This window comes from Anopheles gambiae, chromosome 2, assembly GCF_943734735.2.
Source record: "Anopheles gambiae chromosome 2, idAnoGambNW_F1_1, whole genome shotgun sequence".
Lineage (NCBI taxonomy): Eukaryota > Metazoa > Arthropoda > Insecta > Diptera > Culicidae > Anopheles > Anopheles gambiae.
In genome coordinates, this window is record NC_064601.1 from 31,445,246 (window position 1) to 31,466,210 (window position 20,965).

At 47.1% G+C, this 20,965-nt stretch overlaps 3 protein-coding genes across 3 annotated transcripts; all 3 read right to left on the reverse strand.

The window, feature by feature from the left end:
- Positions 1-333: 333 nt before the first annotated feature.
- Positions 334-1,424, reverse strand: LOC1273734 (zinc finger protein 135). Its single transcript, XM_312741.5, has one exon. It carries the CDS (start codon positions 1,284-1,286, stop codon positions 402-404), a length of 885 nt encoding a protein of 294 aa, XP_312741.5. The 5' UTR covers positions 1,287-1,424; the 3' UTR covers positions 334-401.
- A 5,810-nt stretch (positions 1,425-7,234) lies between these two features.
- On the reverse strand, positions 7,235-18,756 carry LOC1273740 (uncharacterized). The gene is made up of 13 exons (XM_061649048.1): positions 18,506-18,756; positions 15,704-16,232; positions 15,335-15,624; positions 14,959-15,253; positions 13,675-14,226; positions 13,290-13,585; positions 13,050-13,207; positions 10,435-10,549; positions 9,785-10,004; positions 8,316-8,482; positions 8,091-8,202; positions 7,704-8,002; positions 7,235-7,629 (listed from the first exon to the last, which is right to left on the reverse strand). Exons 1-13 carry the CDS (start codon positions 18,687-18,689, stop codon positions 7,298-7,300), a joined length of 3,549 nt encoding a protein of 1,182 aa, XP_061505032.1. The 5' UTR covers positions 18,690-18,756; the 3' UTR covers positions 7,235-7,297.
- On the reverse strand, positions 12,726-14,501 carry LOC1273735 (CLIP domain-containing serine protease B10). The gene is made up of 3 exons (XM_312744.5): positions 13,675-14,501; positions 13,290-13,585; positions 12,726-13,207 (listed from the first exon to the last, which is right to left on the reverse strand). Exons 1-3 carry the CDS (start codon positions 14,181-14,183, stop codon positions 12,918-12,920), a joined length of 1,095 nt encoding a protein of 364 aa, XP_312744.5. The 5' UTR covers positions 14,184-14,501; the 3' UTR covers positions 12,726-12,917.
- Positions 18,757-20,965: the final 2,209 nt, after the last annotated feature.

Sequence of the window (20,965 nt, forward strand, 5' to 3'; positions counted from 1 at the left end):
CGTTAACGTCTCATTCATTAATGGCCCCGGTGGCATCTGTCCAAACTTTTTCGATGCCAACTTAAACTACCACACCCCTGGCCAAGGTCACTGCATTCGTTGTTGAAGTGCATCGCTATACGCTAACACACATGTTTTGGCACTTTTTATGAATGAATTCATTCCAAACCATCCCAAACGTCTAGAAATAGACCACTGCACTACATGTTCTGCCTAATGTTTGGCCTTCTTTCGGATCATTTGCAGCGCGGATTTTCCGATGTTGGAGGCTCTTCACTTACCTGCTTGAGCACCATTTATTTCGAAGAAAAACTTTACGCAGAATCTTACAAGTTGTATGGAGCTACGCATACGCATTGAGTGTATTTATCACAATCTTCTTGTCTACGATAGCCTTCCTTTTACCCCTTTGCAGCTGCATCGCGACTTCCTCGACCAGCACTGCTCACCAGCTTCTCGCGATGCACCGCTCCATGCTTCCGCAACGTGCCCGCGTCAGTAAACCGCACCGAACAGACCGCACACCGGAACGGCTTCTCGCCGGTGTGCGTGCGCCCGTGCACGGTTAGTGCCGTCCGGCACCGAAACCCCCGATTGCAGACCGCGCACACGTGGGGCCGTTCGCCACTGTGCCGCGCGCGCTTGTGTATGCGTAGATGGCCCAGCTGAATGAACGTCTGCGAACACTGATCGCACCCGTACGGTCGCGTCTGGCTGTGGATGCGCTCGTGCTGCGCGCGGCAATCCAGCTTGGCAAACACCTTCCCACACTGCCGGCAGGCGTAACGCACCCCCAGCGTGTGCGTATTTTCGTGCCGCTTCAGTGCGTTCGCGGACGTGTAGGTGCGGCCACAGTGGCAGCACTGGAAGCGATCCTTTTCACTACGCCCGATCGCTGGTTTCTGCTGGCTCGATAAGCAATCCTGCTCCGTCAATGCTGTCCCCGTCTCGTCCCCCACATTGTGTGCCCCGCCACGATGGTACAGTCGCACGTGGGACTGTCGATTGCGCTCGGTGCGGAAGCGCAGCGGACAGTAGCTGCACTGGTGCATCCGCTCGTTCGCATCGTGCAGGGCGAAATGTTTATTAATAGCACGCATCGAACGGATCGGTAAGCATCGATCGGTGTCACATGTCGCACAGCGATACGGTATGAGGCCCGCGGCATGCTGTGTGTCCAGATGATGATCTAGCTCCGGCCCTGCCGTGAACTGTTCGCCACAGATGTAACACTTTTCTGTTCCACGATCAGCTGATCCACTCGCCATCGTAACGTGCTGCTCCATCAGACCCAATCACAGCGCCAATCTTGCCGCGCCTGAAGCTAAACAGACACACCCGAGCGAGATCGTGTCGCGAAGCGTACTGCAAACCCGTTGGCAATCGACCGGCTCGGACCGGACACCGGAACCACCGACACCGGAGGCACGGCAGCATGATTTTCGCGACGAAACTGTTCGGCGAGCCGACTGGCAGGCGGCAGGCAAAAATAAACAAACCGCGGTACGGCTAAAATTAGCCCCGATCTATCGTCTGGCGCATGGCGTGTGACATTAGCCGGGCGAAACGTTCCGTGTGCGTGCTGCGTGTGGAGCGATGCAGCGGCCAGAAAATCCAGCCAAACCGCGCCGTTCTGCCCGATTCGTACTGCGCGACTTCGGGTATTGTCCCACGGTGCGCGAAGATCGTGACGCGAAACGACGTGAGTGCTCCCCCACTCACCACCGACCGACCGGGGTGGGTGGAACAAAAGCCGATCTCGATCACATCCAGCTGTACAAATAGCTGGTTTGTGCGAATCCAACGCATTGCATTGAAAAGCAATAAACCGATCAGTAATGAACCAAACAAAAGAAATTCGACGGGTTCGGAAAGGGCACGCTTGAAGCTGGATCGTGTTTTAGGTTTGCAAAATATTTTTTTTGTATTATTTACTAATTCTCTGCCGTTTGGATGATATTTTCTCGCTGGCAGGCTTATGATCTCACCCTCCTCAAGAGGAAGAAACAGCTCGTTGTCACATGGTTTGGTAAATCAAACGTGTTTGATTAGAGCGCTAGAACGTGAAATCAGTCGCCTGTCTTTACTGAAATGATCAAACGCCTTGAGGAACCGGTTTTTCCTATTCCTGTTATTCGTTATCATTGTTTTGTTCTTGTTTAAAATTCAACATTTCTTTTGAAACCATCAGATATGTTGCGGCTATTTTTAAATCGATTTTTGTTGGGATGACATCTTCTTTTCTCGTATGATGTTATGGTTTTGAGCAAAGCAAACCAGTCTTTTGTTCTTTCAGCACCATTTAATGCTAACAAAGAATTAAAAAGGTTGCAAAGAACTAAAAAGGTTGGTAAGCAAACCACATCAACATGTAAGGAAAATCCCTCCGGAGTTGATACCCTGTCCGAGTTTTGAATCGTATTACAACACACAACACACTCGCGCCAAATTCAATCATAATAATATTTTTCAATTTATGGCGCCCTTTTTGTTAGATCCTGGAAATTCAATTCCTTTGCTACCTTGACGACGGCATGTGTGTCTTATCAGCATGTGATCACAGACCGGGCCGTGTGTGGCGTCCGTATCCATGACAGCCGGCGGTTGTACAGTGCTGTGGCTTCGCTTTAAAATGCAAACCTAACGACACGCTGGTCCAGCCAGCCGTCCATCTTCGGCTAGTGATTTTATGCTCCCTAAGGATATCCTGCAGTCGGTTGTTTGTGTGTGATCCTCCTGACGTACTCACTCTACCGTGAAAGATGAAGCTCTCGGAGGGACCAATCTGGCGCGAGCCTGTGCCGGGCAACCCCTCCAGATCGGAAGGTAACCGCGACGCAGCATCTTGTCCTATCCAACAGCTCGTTAGTGCCGTAATTTGATCTGTTTTCTTCCTGTCAACCAACAGCAGCAAAAAAAAAGAAGTAATGATTCCTTGCCGAAACCGAACAAGTTCTGCCACAAGTTTGGCCCGGTCAGCCCGAAACTGAACCACGGGTGAAAATGGTGAAATGTGAGAGCATTATTGAGGTAATTAAATTTATCAAAATGCTCCGCCTAACAGCGTAAACTGCCGCGATACGTGACCGGTCAGGCTTCAGCCGGGGGACGGGGTCATTCATTGGCTCGGCGAACGGGTTCTCCGTCTGCTGCTGCAATGTTCTGGCATCGCTCTCTCACGCCACGATGTGGTGCTGGGAGTAACTTTCACCCGAACCGACCAGCCACCCGGTTTGAATGCTAATTGGGAGTGCTGTTCTCTGCACAACTAGTTTCCTAACTCAGTTAGCTAACTGTTTAATCTGGTTTTCTTTTTTCTACACCACGATTGCGCTTTTTCTCGCTGAGAACTGAGAATGGGGTGGGAAAAGGGTTGGTCGAGTGTTTTAGGGGAAACGGAAGATTCGTTGGAAAAAAGGTTTGCTTGCAGACTCCGTGCAGCAGCGACGTGGACACAATCGGCAACCTTTGCGCTAGCTTTCGATGACTCGTTGCAAAAACGAAACAAGTGAAACAATTCCCATTTTCCAGGACCTACTTTTAGGACAAGAGCACTCACCAGATCGTTACAGTGGTGTACTCGAAATCACAAACGACGTGCAGCAGTACGCAGTACAGGATTCTCGAAAAAATAAAAGGCCCAACGGTCAAAACCGGGAAATGTGTCTACTTGAACCTTTTTGCTACCGACACGTGACCATCTTCAGCGCCCCCGCTCCACATTCGCATGCTCGTAGACTTCATCTAATTCATTACCAATTTCCAGCAAATGAAACATAATGATGGTCACACCGGTAGGTGGACCACGAGTAAGGGGAAAGCGTGCGTTGCTACACGCAACTCCTCCACTGGCACCCTTCGCCGGACCGTTGCTAATCGTGAGAAATTGATTGGAAAAACGACGGTGCGACAGTTTTCTCTGGAGGATTGAACGCGGGTAGTTCGACTTCTTGGCTGGACTTGCCCGTCCAGCTGCCGGTCCTTTCTCAGGTGTATTCTGGGCATTCAACAGCAGGCACATTTGCGTCACTTTCAAATCGGAACGGCCATAATTACAGCTTGCACCGCCGACACGGATCGGGAAGAAGGGACGGGGAGGATGGATTCTATTCTTTTCTATTCCTGCTAGACATTTCCCCCTGCTGTAACTGAACGAAACGGTCCAGTTTTATCTGTGTTTGCTTCTTTCCTTTCTTCAACAAGAAACCCACCGGAACGTGCGTGGATAGCGTGTCCAGGGTTGTCCGGTAAAATGGACCTTTTTGCTAGATTAATTTACTTGCCCCTACTCGTCTCTGCGGCGCGTGAACACTCGCCTTCAAGGGTTTCCATTCGTTTGGTACATTGTCGAACAATCGGTACGCAACCATACGTGTAAGGGGTGTGTGTGTGTGTGTTTTTTTTTTGTTCATATTTCCTGTTTTCTGGTTCATTTTTTGTTGCTGTTCCTGTCCACTCTCCCCGTAGCGGATGTTGCGTAGGAAGTGATCCGAAAATCGAAGCCGATTCAATGAATGAGGAACGATCCGTCAACCGAACCGAATCGATAAACTCCAGTCGTCCGTGGTGCCTTCGGGCGGGGTTAGCAGGAGTGTGCGTTTTACTGTGGTCAACTTCGCAGTTTCTGTAACTCGTCCCAATCCACCACGCTTCCCGTAACACACCCATTTCGGTAATCACGTTGATGAAGATGATACTGCACACCGGCACACTTTCCTCACGCCAGAGCTAAATTTTGCGCAATCGTCTCCGTGGCGAACGACCACCGAGCGTGCGAAAGGGCTGGGGAGTGTGTAAAATCTTGAATCTAGAAGTAACCACCGTTCAACGTAGATTGACTGCCAACCAACAATCCTGAACCGTCGGGCGAAGGGTACGCCAGGGAAGGTCGATATTGTTGTGACAAGGTTTTGATTGAAATTGAAAAATAGACATTCTAAGGGTTCGGAGCAAATTGTTTACAGTGCGGTTCGGCACGGACGCAATGTGGGACGTTAGTTTCGACAAGGTTTGACTTTTTTCCCCCCAGTGGGTGGGCAGTTTTCGACCACTCGCTTGTCGGGGAGAATTTCCATCCCATTTTCCACCGGCCAGTGGACACGCTTGTGCGTTTGTTAGAAACCATTTCCAATGCGTTCAGTGGCTGATTTGTTTACGAACAATTTTATGCTGGTTGTTAGCAGTTCTTGCGTATTGCTTTGCGCAGTGTTGCATTTGGATTAATGTGTTTGTGTTTGTGTTTTAACAGGCGCTGTTTTTTACCGCCATTTGAATATGATCTGTCTCGTTTAATGATGAAGCAATTGATTCATTTCTAGATTTAGTACTTTTTTGCTAGAAGCACGAGAATCTAAAGAAAGTACAGTGGAGCGCCGCTTATCCGGGCTCATCGGGACTCGCCCTCGCCCGGACATGCGAATAACACGGATAATGAGTCAAATAATATATTTAATCACAAATTCTTGAGTTTTTTTTAAATTTATCTTGTGTTTTGATTTAAAAAATACCCAGTTCTTATTACCTTTGTGTTTTTCCAATGAGAATATTTGAAATTTGCCATGAGTTAGTATGTTTTTGTAATGCCAATGTGCTCTGATAAACGTTTTTTTTTTTTCAAATATCCTCCTCATAACGCAATGTTACCTTTGTATTGAACTGTCATTCTTCAATAGCACGGATAAACGGACAGCCGGATAAAAGGTCCCCGGATAAACGGCCCTCCACTGTAGTTTCATCTGACAATATTTTCTAAATTAAATGCTAAAATAATGCATTATTTAAAGACTTCTTCTTCTTCTTTGGCACAATAAACGTTCTCGGGCAAGGCCTGCCTGTACCACTTGTGGGGTTGGCTTTCAGTGACTTATTGATTGACCATAGAAGAATGGTTAGTCTAACGTATCGCGGCACGGTCCATTTGTGGCTTGAATGATGGGCATGTTGTTAAGTCGTACGAGTTAACGACTGTACCACGAAACCGGCCTCCTTTAATGTTTAGTGATTTATTATTCTAGTAGTAGCTCTCTTTTTACTTTTTATTGTGGTAATTTAGAAAATTCTGAAAGGATATTTTGTTTTGCTATTTTGTTATTTGTTTTTGTTTTAGGTTATGAAGTACTAGGAATAATTTCTCTCTCTCTTGCTCTATGCAACAGTTACTATAATTTCCAGTTAAAGGTTTGGAAATGTTCACATTATACCAAATGACATTTTAGATTTGACATTTTACATGAATTCTTGTTAGGTACAAAACTGTGAGGGCAACTTCGCCAAAAGTTTTTGCTATCAAACAGGAAACGTCATACGTACCTAGATTGCGTACAATTGACTGTTAAAAATCCAATATAAAAAAATTGCGTAGCTATCTTGCAATCTCTACACCACCATTGAAATAAAGGGAAAAATGTATTATTAAATGCAGAAATGATAATAATTTTAAAATTAATCTTACTTTCAACATTTCATGTGGAAGTTGTAGATGATTCTATAAATGTAGCTATATCTATTTTTCCTTCTTAGATAATCAATACTGCATGTACTTGAGTTGAGTTTTTGAGGTTTATTAAACGATTATTTCAATTCAATTGTTCAAACTCTGTTATTTCAAGTTATACACTAAACATATTCGTAACATGTTCTCAAAACAGTCATTAGTGAATGTCCTTATGTATGTTTCCCTATGTTTGTCTATCTTTCATTCATGTTTACAGCGCTACATATAACTTCTCACGTTCATCTAAGTATTTTTCCCTAAAAACAACTTCATGCACAACAAAAGGCATATTGTGCAATTCGTCCACTGTACCGGGATTTCCAGCAGCAAGCAAGGAAGAACGGTTGCTGCATCTCCCGTAATGATGTGACCCACTTTCGTGAAATGGCACTTCAATCGAGCAAAATCGATAAACCCTGACACGCTACTGTACAAGCATCGAAAGGGATACGCAGCAGGACCACTGGAATGGATCACGCTGACAGAACAGTGAAAGTGAACCACTTTCCCAGCGACACAACAAAACAGCAAACTTCATTAACGTGTTATCCGCTCCGCGTGTGTGTGTGACCTTGTGTGACATTGCGAAAACGGGAGCAAAGGTCAAACAAAATCCCCACTGCTCCGCAGCAGGAAGCGAAATACCTAACCGATGTGAAAATTGTTCGACGCGCCCGGTCACACAGGGCACACGCATGTGGGTGGTTCAAAACTACAACAACATCAACGACAAAGAACCCGTATGCTACACATTTGCTTAGATTTATTACATGCTAGTACCGGCGACGGTGGACCGACGGCCACTTACGCCCCGGTGTACATTTTGATCCACGGCAGATAGTGATGCACGTTGGTGTAGACGCCGGGCAGGCCCTCGACGCCGCATCCACGCACCCCGAGACTGACGATGCCGGTAATGTACCAGATGGCGCGCTTCATATCGTAGCTCATGAGCGGCGAACCACTGTCCCCGGCGCACGTATCCTTCGCCCGCTCGCCGCCGGCACACATTTGACCCGGCCCGAGCGCGAACGACCACGGCCGGAACGTTTTGCTGCACTTTTCCCGTTCGACGTACGGTAGGCTGAGCTTCAGCTTGATCGGGCTCAGCACATCCGGTCCGAGATTGTCCTTGACTGGTAGGAGAGACGCACAGTGTGCATTAGCAGCTGGAAGTTGGTTTTAGTTCTCTACTCCAAACACTACTCACAGATATCGGTACGGCCCCAGCCGGACACGCTCAGCTTCTTGCCCGGCGTCGCGCTACTCTCAAAGTTCTGCTCCGGCAGACAGATCGAGCGCAGAAAGTCGGTAAACGGGGGCGTCTGCTCGATCCGGATCAGCGCAATGTCGTGCTGCTGGTTGCTCGACTCCGAATCGTACTCCGGGTGCGGTATGACCGCTTGCGGCACCAGATCGATCATATCGTCCGAACAGTCCTTCAGGTCGTTCTCGTACACGCAGTCCGGGTTGGTGTGGATGTTGTACTCGCGCAGCCGCACAAACTTCCTGTAACATTGTAACATTGCAAGCTGAGCGGGTGAGACGCTGGTCGGGGTGCATTGAGCAATATTGACGGAACCAGTTCACAACTTACAGCCGGCCCTTGGTTTGCTGAAAGTTCTTCCCGGTCACACAGTGCGCGGCGGTGATCACGTACGTGCGACTTATCAGTGCTCCCCCGCATCCCTGGGTCAGTGCGTTGTTGTCTACCGGAACGGGGTGAGAGTGAGCAACGGAGGTTTGATGGTTTCAGTATTTTTTTTTTTTTTGGGTAGATAGTACACACACAGACACACACTGATTGACCCTTGAAACTTACCCCGCTCGTAGAGAAGCATTGCCATCCACGGGAACTCGTCGATCTCGGCCAGCTGGCCGCCCCGGATCTTGGCCACGTAGCTCTGGATGCCGCAGGAGTCGGCATCGAATGCGATGCGGCTTGCGACCCGATTCTTCGGGACCATCGTCTCATTCACATAAGGTTCGCTGTTCGGGGGGGAAACGGAAAAGAGCAGCAAACAAATGATTGAGAAGAAAGTGTGAAAGTGAAAGAAATTCAACCCAAAAAGAAGAAAACAGCCGTTTGGATTGCCCGGCAGCTAATCGTATGACCCTGGTGCTGTTTCTTATCAGTGTGTTCCGTAGAAATATTAAGTAACACACAACAACACCCGTAGAGTGGCACGACACTACGTCCCAGTAGGGTGTCCATGGTCTACGGCATCGCTTGTCAAGATTATCCAATTTGTTATTCCATGAATTTGCAGCTTATTAATAGCATTAATGCATTTCGCCGAAGCTAATCGGCACGCTTTGACGTGCGCTGGCACGGACACATTGGCGTAATGAGCGATGATTAATCCGATTACCATATGTTTGTGGCAGGGTGGTGTGCTTGCTGACCGCGCATCGATTAACCCTAAGCAAAGGATCTCAGAACACTTTAATAGTGCGCGCGCACCCTCTGTTCGATATACGTGGCGCTGCGCCGGGGCTCCAACAAGTCTGATAGCGTCACTCACGTGCCTTTCTTCCACTCCGTTGCATTATTCACCACTGTAATGTTGGGGCTTTTTGCAGAGTTTTCACAACTGAGCGTAGAATTTCTACTGCATCACTGCAGACAACTGCACCTCCGTTGACTCACAACTACTACTAATAAAAATCCCATTGTTTTCGTCTCCGACCACATGTTTGTCCTTTAAATTCACTCATAAAACCATGTATTCCGTGAAAGTGCATTCTCGGAAGATGAAAGGGATGTTGCGCATCGAAGATGGCTTACAATAGCATACGTCACCACCGGGACGCGCTTCATTGTACGGTCCACTTCATTTAATCGTGAATGCGATTGATTCACGAGCCACTTTAAGACGATTTATTTTCGGGAGTGGAGAGCTTCTGCTCAATGGAGTAACGTGTTTCGCTCCATTCCCCCTCTACGTGCCTGCGAGCGGCAGGATGCGATCAATTGAATCGTTTGTCTGATTGGCTCACCTGGCCTGGCTCACGGGAGCAATTAGCTGCCAAGTGCAAGAAATTCCCCCGCCGCAGAAAGAAAGAGTTACACAGAGAGAATAAAAAGAACAAGAAGCAGAAGAAGGAAGCAAAAAAACAAACTCCCCTACAGCCCTGAGACCTGCCTCTAATTGTAGGCATCTGATGGCGCTGATGCTTCTAGACTTCCCCGTGCTAGGTTTTCGTTTGTGTTTGCGTCAATCGCAACATTTCCCTCCCACCCGTGTGGGTACTTGATCGGAGCCTGAAATTGAATGTACCAGCACTTACCGGTAAGCGTCACTGTTGCGGGGACAGCACACGTACGGCACCGTGTCCGACCCGTTGCACTGGATCTGCTTGATGAAGCTGAAGCGCTCGATCGAGCTTAGGCTGGACACGTCGTTGATCTTCCCGTAGGCGACACATTCGGCCGGCAGCATGCACTGGCCCGGGTTGGGCTCGTTCGGGATGTCGCACAGCCGGATCGAGTCCCACACGGGACGATCGTCTGTGTAGACGGGATAGAACAGAAAAATATGTAATTAACTCCACTAAACCACCTAAGTATCGCATTTGCCACCACAAAATCTTTTGGAAAGCTTCCAAAACAAAAAAAAACTGATTGAAAACTCGTCGCAAAGCTATCTTCACCACCGTCGCCCGAATGGAATGCAGCTTGGAGCCACGAAAGCAAACAAAAACAAAGCCAAAATTCAGCTTCGAGATTCTTGCTTTCGCACCACCACCACCACCGATCGAGAGCGAACGCGACGCGCAGTCGGGCTGCGGAATGCTGGAACCGGAAATGGTGCGCATACTTCTTTTGCGGCCTGCCAGTTAGAGCGTTAGCACGGCGAAAGATCGTGTCGCGAGATCAGGCGAGATCAGGCGCTCTCTGCCCACCTCCCCACCACACAACCCAACTTAGCTCTTCTTACCTGTGTCCATGGGCGCACCGTACGCAACCGGCGACAGAACCGCAAGCGCACAGCCGCAAACCAGCAGCAGCAGCACCGCGGACGACATGGTGAGGTCTTCAAAGCGCGACACTTTCCGTTAGCGAAGCTCGTGCGTAGTACCGTTCCTGGAGACGAGTGAGTGAGGTCTGGCGTATTCGGCTTTCCGTTAGCGAATAGAACGCGACGGCCCCGCGAGAGCAGCTGATAAAGCTTGCTCCCTTCGCACCCCGGGGCGGGTGGCCGGGGTAGCTCAGCATAATCAAATCGAACCGAACAGGCGGGATCTCACCACGGTCCGGGTCGTGTGGTGTGCGCAATGCCTGGGGGAGGGAGTGGATGGTTTGCTCTGAAGGGAGAGAGAGAGGATGGGGTGGTCAATCGAGAGTTTCTCATCTTCGAGACGTTTGCCGATCAGGCATGTCAAATCTGTAGATGACTAGCTGAGTGTAGGGAAGATTTAAGTTCCCGTTTATTTATGTAAATGTTTTAAAAAGTTTAATTAATTATTTTAAGTAAATTATGTTTTGCAAGTCTTTTTCATCTCGCAATTAACACAGTGCATAGTCGCTTAGGAACATTTAAGTAAAATAGATGAGTGCTTTTGATTTTAATGTTTTAGTTTTACCAATCTGGCTTTGAAAAGTATTTCATGTTTACAACAATGGCAAAAATAACAATCTTGTTTTCAAAGGTCATACTATATGGTGGTTTGACGGTTTTATTCTATTTTATTCACATCCAAACGGATCGTCTTTTAAAATGTCATGATCGTGTTTGCCGTACCAAGAGTGTTTTAATTCTTACATCTCTCTCTAATATGCACGTAATGCAAGCTTTTCCACTCTTACAAACAAACAAACAAATTCCTCAGAGCGAGAGAGTATATCTAATGTCTGAAAGTAAACGCGACTAAAAATAAAATAAACTAGGTTCTATGAATCAATATATTTAAACATTTTTTCAATTATTTCACAACAGATCAGTCAATTTGAGCCAATATAATATTATCATCAATCAGGAACTCTGTTTTTTCTGTGATAAGCCATTAGACTATGCGCCTTAAGTTTCTAAGTTATGGCAATTTATTTAGTTATTTATTTTATATACTTTTCCATACTGAATAAAAATGTATTTTTTATTTGATATTATTAACTGTACATTTCTGGAAATAATAAACAGTCAAGCAGAAGACCTGAAAAGCTTTACCGAAAAAAAGCCATCTGACATCCCTGTCTAATCGGCGAGAGTCTCACACAAGTGTTGGTGTCGGCGTTTCTCACCAAGAATCGTTTGGATAAAGTCGTTGACATGTTTTGTTGATATTGTTGTTGTTGTTGTTGATAATGATGATGTCGTTGTTAGCTTTTCGTCTCAAACCACTCCTCAAGATCACCTCCGATCGAGCAAAATCCACCACCCTACTGGAACTTGAGATCCGCTCTGTGAGCAACCACCGGGCACGGGATCGAACATATAGCAAAGCCAGTCATTACAGCACGGGACTCACCCCCTGAGCCACTGCCTGAACGCCGTGTGTGCTTCTTGGGCGATGTCATGCAGGGAGTGGATAAAACAGCATTTGCGACCTATGGACAGGTATATCCCCGCTGCCGCGCACGTTACCGGTTTAGTGATTTTTCTGTATTTATCCATGCCGCTGTGCTGCGCTCATAACATATACGACTACACGTAAGATCGCAGGGTAAACACCTTTAACAGATCGCCTGGGATTTCCCGACACTGTTGACCCGTGCTGCCAAGCATAGGGCGTGTGAAGTGTGCAGAGAAAGAGCAGGTTGTTTTGCTGTTTTGGCAGTTTCTCTCACGGAGACGGATACGGAGATACGGTGCCGGTGTAATCGAGCGGATCAGTAAATGGAACTCAGGAGAGCGGTGGGAATTTCTAGCTCCATGAACCTTGGATCTGTGTTGTGATGTTGCTGGCAGTGGACGGACATACCCAGGTTTGGATGGAATTTCCTCCCAGTGTGTGATAAGAAACATTGATGCAAGGAAGATGCTGAGCTTTGCTAAACATCTACTGGACATAATTAATGTTATGACAGCAAACACCGTGCACTATCACGATCAATTGATCGGTTTGTACGATACAGATCATCAAGGTCAATCAAGATTGCAAATCTCTGGCGTGGATTGATGGAACTATGCTAATCAGTTAGCACTTCGAGAGTTAATCTTTGCAAGCTACCCTGGTTCGTTTACAAACAACGTTTGTGTTCATCACACTTGTAAACTACAAACAAGTTTGCTTCGGTTTGAAAGTATGTGTTTCGTTTCTACAAGATTTATTGAATATTGAAAATCATTTTGCATCAGCAACGGCTGTTTTTGACATGTGTCGTCGCTACTTTGCAACTTATTTGCTTAAACACTATTAGAAGCTAATTAGAATTTTTATGTAAAGTTGATCGTATCAATGTTTTTTGTGTTACAACAACCGCTCAACGACGAATGTTTTGCCGAATCCAGTCCAGATACGACGACACTCTCGTGTACACACCGGGCCAGCCTTCGAGTGCACACTGGTTGCCGAAGGAAATGACACCCTCCTGTATCCAGTAAAACCGCTTTACCATCAACGGGCCACCGGAATCGCCGCTGCACGAATCGATCCCAAACACACCGCCCGCGCACAGCTGCTCCCCAATGACTTCAATGTTTTTCCACTTCTTGTCACACTCCTCCTGAGCAAACACCGGGAACTGGGCCTTCTTCTTGATGCCGCTGTGTCCTGTGAGTGTAACAAAAAAAACCGAAACTCATTTTAAGTAAGATCTTCCTCATAATTCCACAAACGGGCCATAATTACTTACGCTGTCGTCCCGTGTGTCCGAACCCAACCGCCGTAACGTTAAGACCGGGGCTGGTAGGCGGGAAGTCATCCGGCGGAAGACATACCGGCGAAACGAAGTTGTTCATCGTAACGTCCCGATCGAGCCGGATCAGTGCAATGTCATGATGCTGGTAAGGTCCGTTCTTATCGTACCCCGGATGAACGATCTGTGCCTCGATGCCAAAGTTTTGCGGCGGATCGGCACAATCGTCCGGGTTGCCGTCGGCACAATCCGTATCGGTCGCGGTGTTGTACTCTCCGAGACGCACGTTAACCCTGCAAGCGCAACAATGTAGCGTTTAAATCAAGCAATTTCCGCACACACACACTCAAACATAACCATACGCGAAGATCGTTCAACTTACAGTCGTTCGCCTTCGTCCAGCTTCTTGTTGGCCAGACAGTGGGCCGCCGTCAGCACGTACCGTCCGTTGATCAGCGAGCCGCCGCACTTGAACGCCCGCTCGCCCTTCTTCGATTGGTACTCGAGCAGCGCGTACCAGGGGAACTCGTCGATCGCCGTATAGTTACCGCCGATGATCCGATCCGCCAGCGTGTCCAAACCACACTCGAACGCTTTCGGGTTCGGCAGGCCGTCGCGCACGGCCGTCGGATTACGGTCCACAGTCGTCACACCGTCCGGGCAGCAGATGGTCACGTCCTTCGTTTTGCACTGCAGCTTGCGCAGGTAGTCGATCTCGTCCTCGCTCAGCACCCGGTCGGAATTGAAGAACTCATCCCTTACGCTCGGGCACTGCTGTACCGGGTGGCACACTCCATCGCGATGATCGGGCGTCCGGCAAGCTTCTTGTCCACGAACAACGGCAATGAACGCCAGCAGCAGCAGCAGCACACAATCCACCACCTTTGCCATGACGATCGTTACCCCAGGCAGGATCAAGATCGACTGATTGCTGCTGCCGCGAACGATCGCAGCAACCGTCTAGCAGCTCCGCGATCCGCTCAAGGTGAATGTGCAAACGAAAACAGGTTGCTGCTGGTCAGCCTGTAGTGGTGAACTTGGGTGACCATCGCAGCAATGGTTGGCATTTCGATTGGCGCGAGGTATTTCCCTTTGCAGCAACACCTATACAGAGACGGCTTTTGTTTGATTACAGTCGCGCGAAAACAATACATTGGCAGAATGAGCGCGGTTACGGAGGAGCGTATTACGCCGTGCAGCATTCGAAAGAGCATGTTCTAATCATAGCTACGAGCAAGTGTTGTAAACGATCGTTTGTTTTATTGTCATATTTTCTGTAAACATTTTGCCATAGTGAAGGTACATAATCGGTTCAAACTATCTAGCATTGACCTACAGATCTACAGTCGTTTTGCAGTGCTACTCTAGAAGCGGTGAAAGTAAAATGCACAGTTAACGCAGTTTCGCTTCAGTAAAGTTTACATTACAGAGCGAAGCGTTCTAGCCTACATTAGTGTTGGTCGTCATCGATCGGACATGTTGAAGGGGCTGCCCTTGCCCTATTAGCTGTTTGTGCCAGTTTAATTTTTCCCTGTCCTTTGCCTACGCACACTAGTATCGTAGAATACAGCATTAATTCTAGTTTGTCATTAATTTCGTTGTGAATTTGTTCCTAGATGTCATTACACTGGTAAAGATCTCCTTCCTTCCGCTGCACTACCGTTACTCCTTGATATTGCTTCTCACCCAGGCCATGTACGCGGGCACGTGAGTGTACACCCCCGGCCAGTCCTCCAGCCCGCACCGGTTGCCGTACGAGACGATGCCCTCGAGGTACCAAACCTTCTGCAGCTTCATCAGCGGACCACCGGAATCGCCGTGGCACGAGTCCTTCGCGTACTCGCCACCGGCGCAGAGCTGATTGGTCGTTATCGACGAATTCTTCGTAGCGTACTTCTCCTGGCACCGGGCATGATCGTACACCTTGATGCCCAGCTTTTGCTTAACCGCGCTTCGGCTCTCTGTATAGGACATGAATAAGAGAAACAGATGGCATTACGACCTGGCATCGAAACATGTCGTCCCAACTGGTCCTCCCCTACCTTGCAATGTACGCCCGAACCCGGTCACAAAGTTGACCTCGCCCGTTTTCGACGCCCGGAAGTCGGTCAGTGGCAGACAAACCGGTTGCACGAAGCTCGTATACTCGATCGATTGCGCCAGCCGCAAGAGCGCGATATCGTCTGCGTGTGCCATATCCTGGTATCCCGGATGTACGATGACCGACTCGATGCCGGCATCGATCGGTGGATCGGCACAGATTTCCTCCTGCTCCTCCGTCACGCAGTCGATTTCGGTTTTGGTGTTGTATTCCCCGAGCCGTACCGAGACCCTGTAATAGAGAGTAGGGTACACGTTAGAGCTAGTGCGTTACGAGAAACGTACTTCATTTGTTGTTCTGTGCCACTTACAGTTTGCCCTCCTTGCGCTCAACCTCTCCGATAACGCAGTGGGCAGCGGTCAGTACGTAGCGCCGATTGATCAGCGACCCTCCGCAGCTGTACTTTCGCTCGCCCTTGCGGTTTTCGTACTGCAACAGCGCCAGCCAAGGAAATTCGTCGATGTCCGCATTTTGGCCACCGTAGATCCGCATGCCGATGCTAACGCCGCACTCGTTCTTCTTCGGGTTGGGCAGCAAACCACCAACGAGCTGATCGGCCAGCGCAGCATCACCGCTCGGGGCAGTCGCCGCCGGTCCAGCGGGTGTGGTGGACGCTGTCCCAGCAGGAACAGTCGTCGCGGGTGCTACGACCGGTTTGGAACCGTTGCCGGGACAGCACACGAACGGCTGGCGTCCGCTGGTCGCTCCGGTACATTGCGATTTGCGCAGGAACTCACGCTCCTCCCAGGTGAGGATGCGCTGCTTGAAGTAGTCCAGTATGCTGTCACACTCGTAGATGGAGATGCAACGGCCCCGTAACCTCGTCGGTGTCGTGCATTCTGTTTCGGCGAGAGGGAGAAATAAAACCTTATATGCATCGTCTCTAATACAGACACCATCATCACTCGCGGACCATTCTTTTGTGGACTAATGATTCACAAAATCAACGAATTTACTGATTAGAGCGAAGCTGTGACTTTTGACAGTCATTTGGTTATCACTGGGTTCGTCCTTGATCTACCTGATCCCGCCCAGAAAAGAAGACACACTTTGCACGTACACACACACGCGATCAAGCGGGCTGCTCACGAAACCGCCGCTACTCACTGCGCTGGTCACTCAATTCGGTCTGCATCACAGCCCCAGCCGTGCGTATGATCGATCGAACAAACGACCACAAACAGCTGAGCAAATGGAAGCGGGTTTCGACACACAAAGTAGTGCAAGAATTTGGACAAACCTGAAATACAGGTTTATTGGCATGCACGGCAACGGTGTACACATGGTTCTCACAGACCTTCGGTAGACACACCACACACACACGGTTTCGACTTACGCTGTTGCTGCTGGTGAGAACCGCCGATGTGTAGGGTAAGCAGTACGCAGACCGTAAGCCAAGCTGCGGACCGATTGTAGCTAGTCATAGTTCTTCCGGCTTCCGGTACAACGCCGTCTGCTGCACGTCCTCGAGTGAACTCGGCTCGGTAAGGAAACCTTCTGCAGACCACCGTGGCTAAACTGTGGCTCGAAGCCTTCGAGACACCTCCACAGGCCACAAGATGCAAAAAAACGGAGATACACGATGATGCGGTTGCTCCAAGCACAACCGACACGATCGAGCTCTGATTAGCTACTAATAACGGCAGTTCGCAACCAACACGGACGATCTCTCGATCTCACACAGTTCACCCCGGTGAGTATTTGTGTTTGAAGAAGAGCGCTTCGGAGAATCGCCGAAAATGCTGTTCAATTCTATCTGCCCGACTGACTAACCGGAATAGGATGGTACCGATGCACCAAGAATACAAAGGGTTACTTATAAAAGCTGGAACAGATTCCTCACAATCGTCTCTCGTTACCGGTAAAGGAAAGTCCCATCCTAACGTCACCACACACAGCCAACGAACGACAAATCTAAGTTAATTGAACTGGGAATGTACCGAACGAAATACGGCGAACCGTACTGTGGCGTGCGTCTACGCGCATTATAAGCCCATCGAGCGCGAGAGATTTGTTGCGTTTCAGAACATTTGTAATGAGACAAACGAAGCTGTACTAGTACTAAACACACAGACACACACACACATACATGTCAAAAACTAATGTTCCAAACCTGTCTACCAGAACACCGGCTACGGTCTATCATTATGCACTTGTTATCCGCTTGATGTACGCGCCCGTCTAGCAAACAAGTTTAGGTGTATTGCATATTCATGAAACTAGCAGCAGGGGAATGGGGTGTTTGTTTTGCTGCTATTAAAAAAACCGGCTTCCGCGAGTACAATACCGAAGAGCATTAACCACACAAGTGCAAGGTAAACTGTGCGGGGTGGCGCGTATAAGCATTTAAAGCTTCACACGATTAACAGCGACATGACTCACTGACTCGGTTGCAGCTTCATTGAGCTTCATTGATGCAGTACAGGAATCGCTTAATCATATTGGGTTTGCTTTTCTAAGAGATATTAGCAAGAAGATGCATGAGTCGTAGTCGAATAACTAAACATCATACATGGGAAGGCTGTATCTAATATAGTTTGAGGGATAATTTGAAAGATTATAGATATTCAAGATGTTCAGGTTGTGTGCCTAGTATTATTCAAAATGCTGATCATTCTGCACAATCAACGCATTTTCTATTATTGGACCTATCTTGTTACCCATTTTTTTATTCTACGGATACGTTTTTTGCCTAAATGGTAATAAAAGAAATAGGAAATGGAAGGAAAAAGCAGCACTTTGCATTAACCTCAACCCCTCTGTGGCACAGTCGGCCAGAGGCCGATACGTAAGATTTATGGGTTTGGGACTGGCAGGTAGCTTTACTTCTCGGCAACATCATACATTACTTGGTGGGATATAATGAAATTGTTAACACTTTTTTTCCTACATCACATAGACTCTTTTTAAAAAAATATATATAATTAGCATTTTTCCCCTCCTACTCCACCACACCACCGGGAAAAGTTAATTTACTAAAAACTGCACGAAAAGCCCTTTGCGTCCAAACAAACCGCAATGATTTATTTCGCACCATTTTCTAATCTACTTTGCTCGTATTTCTTTTTGTTTGCCACTGCTTTTTTTAATAAATTTGTAACCAACTTCTTACCGACGTGACCATCACTGGATTCCACGATCTGCTCCTCTTGATGCTGCTGCGGGTGAATATCGTAACGTTGGGCCCGTATCCCGTCGGATTTCATCGCGCGTCTTATCATCGGATTATCGGGAAACAGAAAGGCTCCCGCTAGTGGCACCACGAGGAGAAAACTCAACCGTAAAGGGAACACCATTTTTCTGGCGATAGTGACACCAACACCCGAAATGAAACACTTCCTGCACGGGAAGCCGACGCACGACTGACTGAACATTTGAATACCGAAACTGCAAATGCCTGTTCGGCAAGTTTTATGCCTGAATGCCGGTTGTAAGAGTGGGTGTGTGAGTTTTTTTTTTTTTTTTGTTAAAAAAAACTTCAATTCCTCCTACAGACCGGTTTCGACCAACATAAAACTGAATCGCTAATATCCGTTCCAAACATGCTAATTTTCTGTGATATAAGCCACTATAGTGTTACACATACTATGGGTAAGAGTTTACAGAACCAATCTTTGCTAGGGATTAAAGTCTCGGGAATGGTACGTTATCTCAGGTTTTAAGTGATATACCATTCAAGAGGTTTACTATATCCATACGAAAGAATTCATTTGTCAACCGTCACAGCTGCTTTGGAAGAATGGTCGTGATTTTGAGAATTTTATGGCACAAGAACATCTCTTTAAACCTGTTTTAGAGAAATTCACTCAAATGAAAATTCACGCAGCTTTAACTGACAAATTTTGTTTAAATGAAGGTTTACTTCAGCTCTACAGAAAAATGTGCAGAATGAAGACGGTGTTAAAAATACAACTTGCCTCGATCGCAAGAAACATCCTTTAAACCATCGAGAAACTTAAATGTTGAGGAAAACAAAAATAAGTAAAAATCACCACTCATATAAGAGATATTGTTCCATCATAGGTACTCGTTTGCTTTTCAAAAACAAAAAAGGAGAAAATGAAAGTTTTTTTTTATCGCAAACTCCAACGATTTCTCCGAGACAGGTTTAAGGCATACCAATCGTATCGCCTCAGGGCTAGCTCCGTTTATTTTGTTTGTTTCAGGATGTTCATTTTCAACTCAAGGATATGAAATGTTTGTTCTGTGTAGGAAATTACCTCCAGAAGTTGGGCCCCTAAAAAACATGTGTAATTGACGTTCTTTTATAACATATAGAGCAACAGTATTACAAAACTTCTCGCAAAAATCCTGGCTTTGCTACTTTCCAATGTGAATATCCAAACTGCAAACGACTACCCGTCAGATTTGAACCTGATTACCGATTGTAAATATGTATGTGCTTGTATGTGTGTGTTCTTTTTCAAGTTTTAAAGTTTTCTTTTTGTTTTATTTTTCTTTGAATTTTATTTCAATCGAACCGGTTTTGAATCACACAAAATAGTTTCGCTGATATCATTTTCAAAAATGTTCTTTTCGATGGCTACCTCGGTTTAATTCTGTTCTATAACACTAGGTTATTTTTTTTCTAAAAGTTATCTCGAGTTCTTTTTTTTACGGATATGACCTAAAAGTAGGGAAAATCCTTTAGAATTTGACCGTGGAATATTAATTAAAGCATGTTTCAAGTGGTGCTTACGCTTATCAAAATACTCACATGTTGCTGCTTATCCGAAACATTCAAGCACATCCTTTCAGGCATCCATTTCAAAATGACAAATAATAATCACGTTAAGTGCTTAACCGGTTACCTGGCAATGAAATTAGTGAATAATGGGTGTGTTTTACCCCTTTGCTAAATGTGTTACGCCCAACATGACGGGAGTACGTGGCAAACTGCTAGCACAAGATTAAACTGTTTCAGTCCTCAACCGAGCAGAATGTGACTAGATAATGCGAAACTGATTACCGTCGCCCTGACATGATATGGTCGCGTGTACGCAGCGCCGAACAACGGGGTAACAGTTTGAAGATTTATTTTTTGTTTTTACCTCCATAAATAATCGCTCGATCGAACGCGTCTAACGTGACGGTTAGCAAATTCCCCCGAGAGACGAAGATGTTCCATCGTGTAGAAGATTTGTTTAGGCACAATATTTTACATTCTCCGACCTCTACTCACCCACACCTTCGTCGCTTCTCACTTATCATTGTCAGCCGGACGGGAAAGGGGAGTAAATATCGCGCACGCTCGCGTATCACTCGCGCACTGCCATTGTTTATGTATCGTTTTTTCTTCCAATTTTAATTGTGATTTATGCTGATACGATTTTTATCCCACATACCCGGACAGGCGTATAGGGTCGCGAGTTCTGTTGCATTGGAAGGGTAGCGCATTTGCGCAAGCGGGGGAAGCGGACAAGTGTACGCACTTGTCGGTCGGGTCGGGATCGTGGGAAACGCTTCCCGTGGCTGGATGTGCAAAGCGAGAATGTGATCGATATGTGTTTAGGGTAAAGAGGTATGCACGGCTGCACATTAGGGTTGTGATGTTTTGTAACATATTAACGTT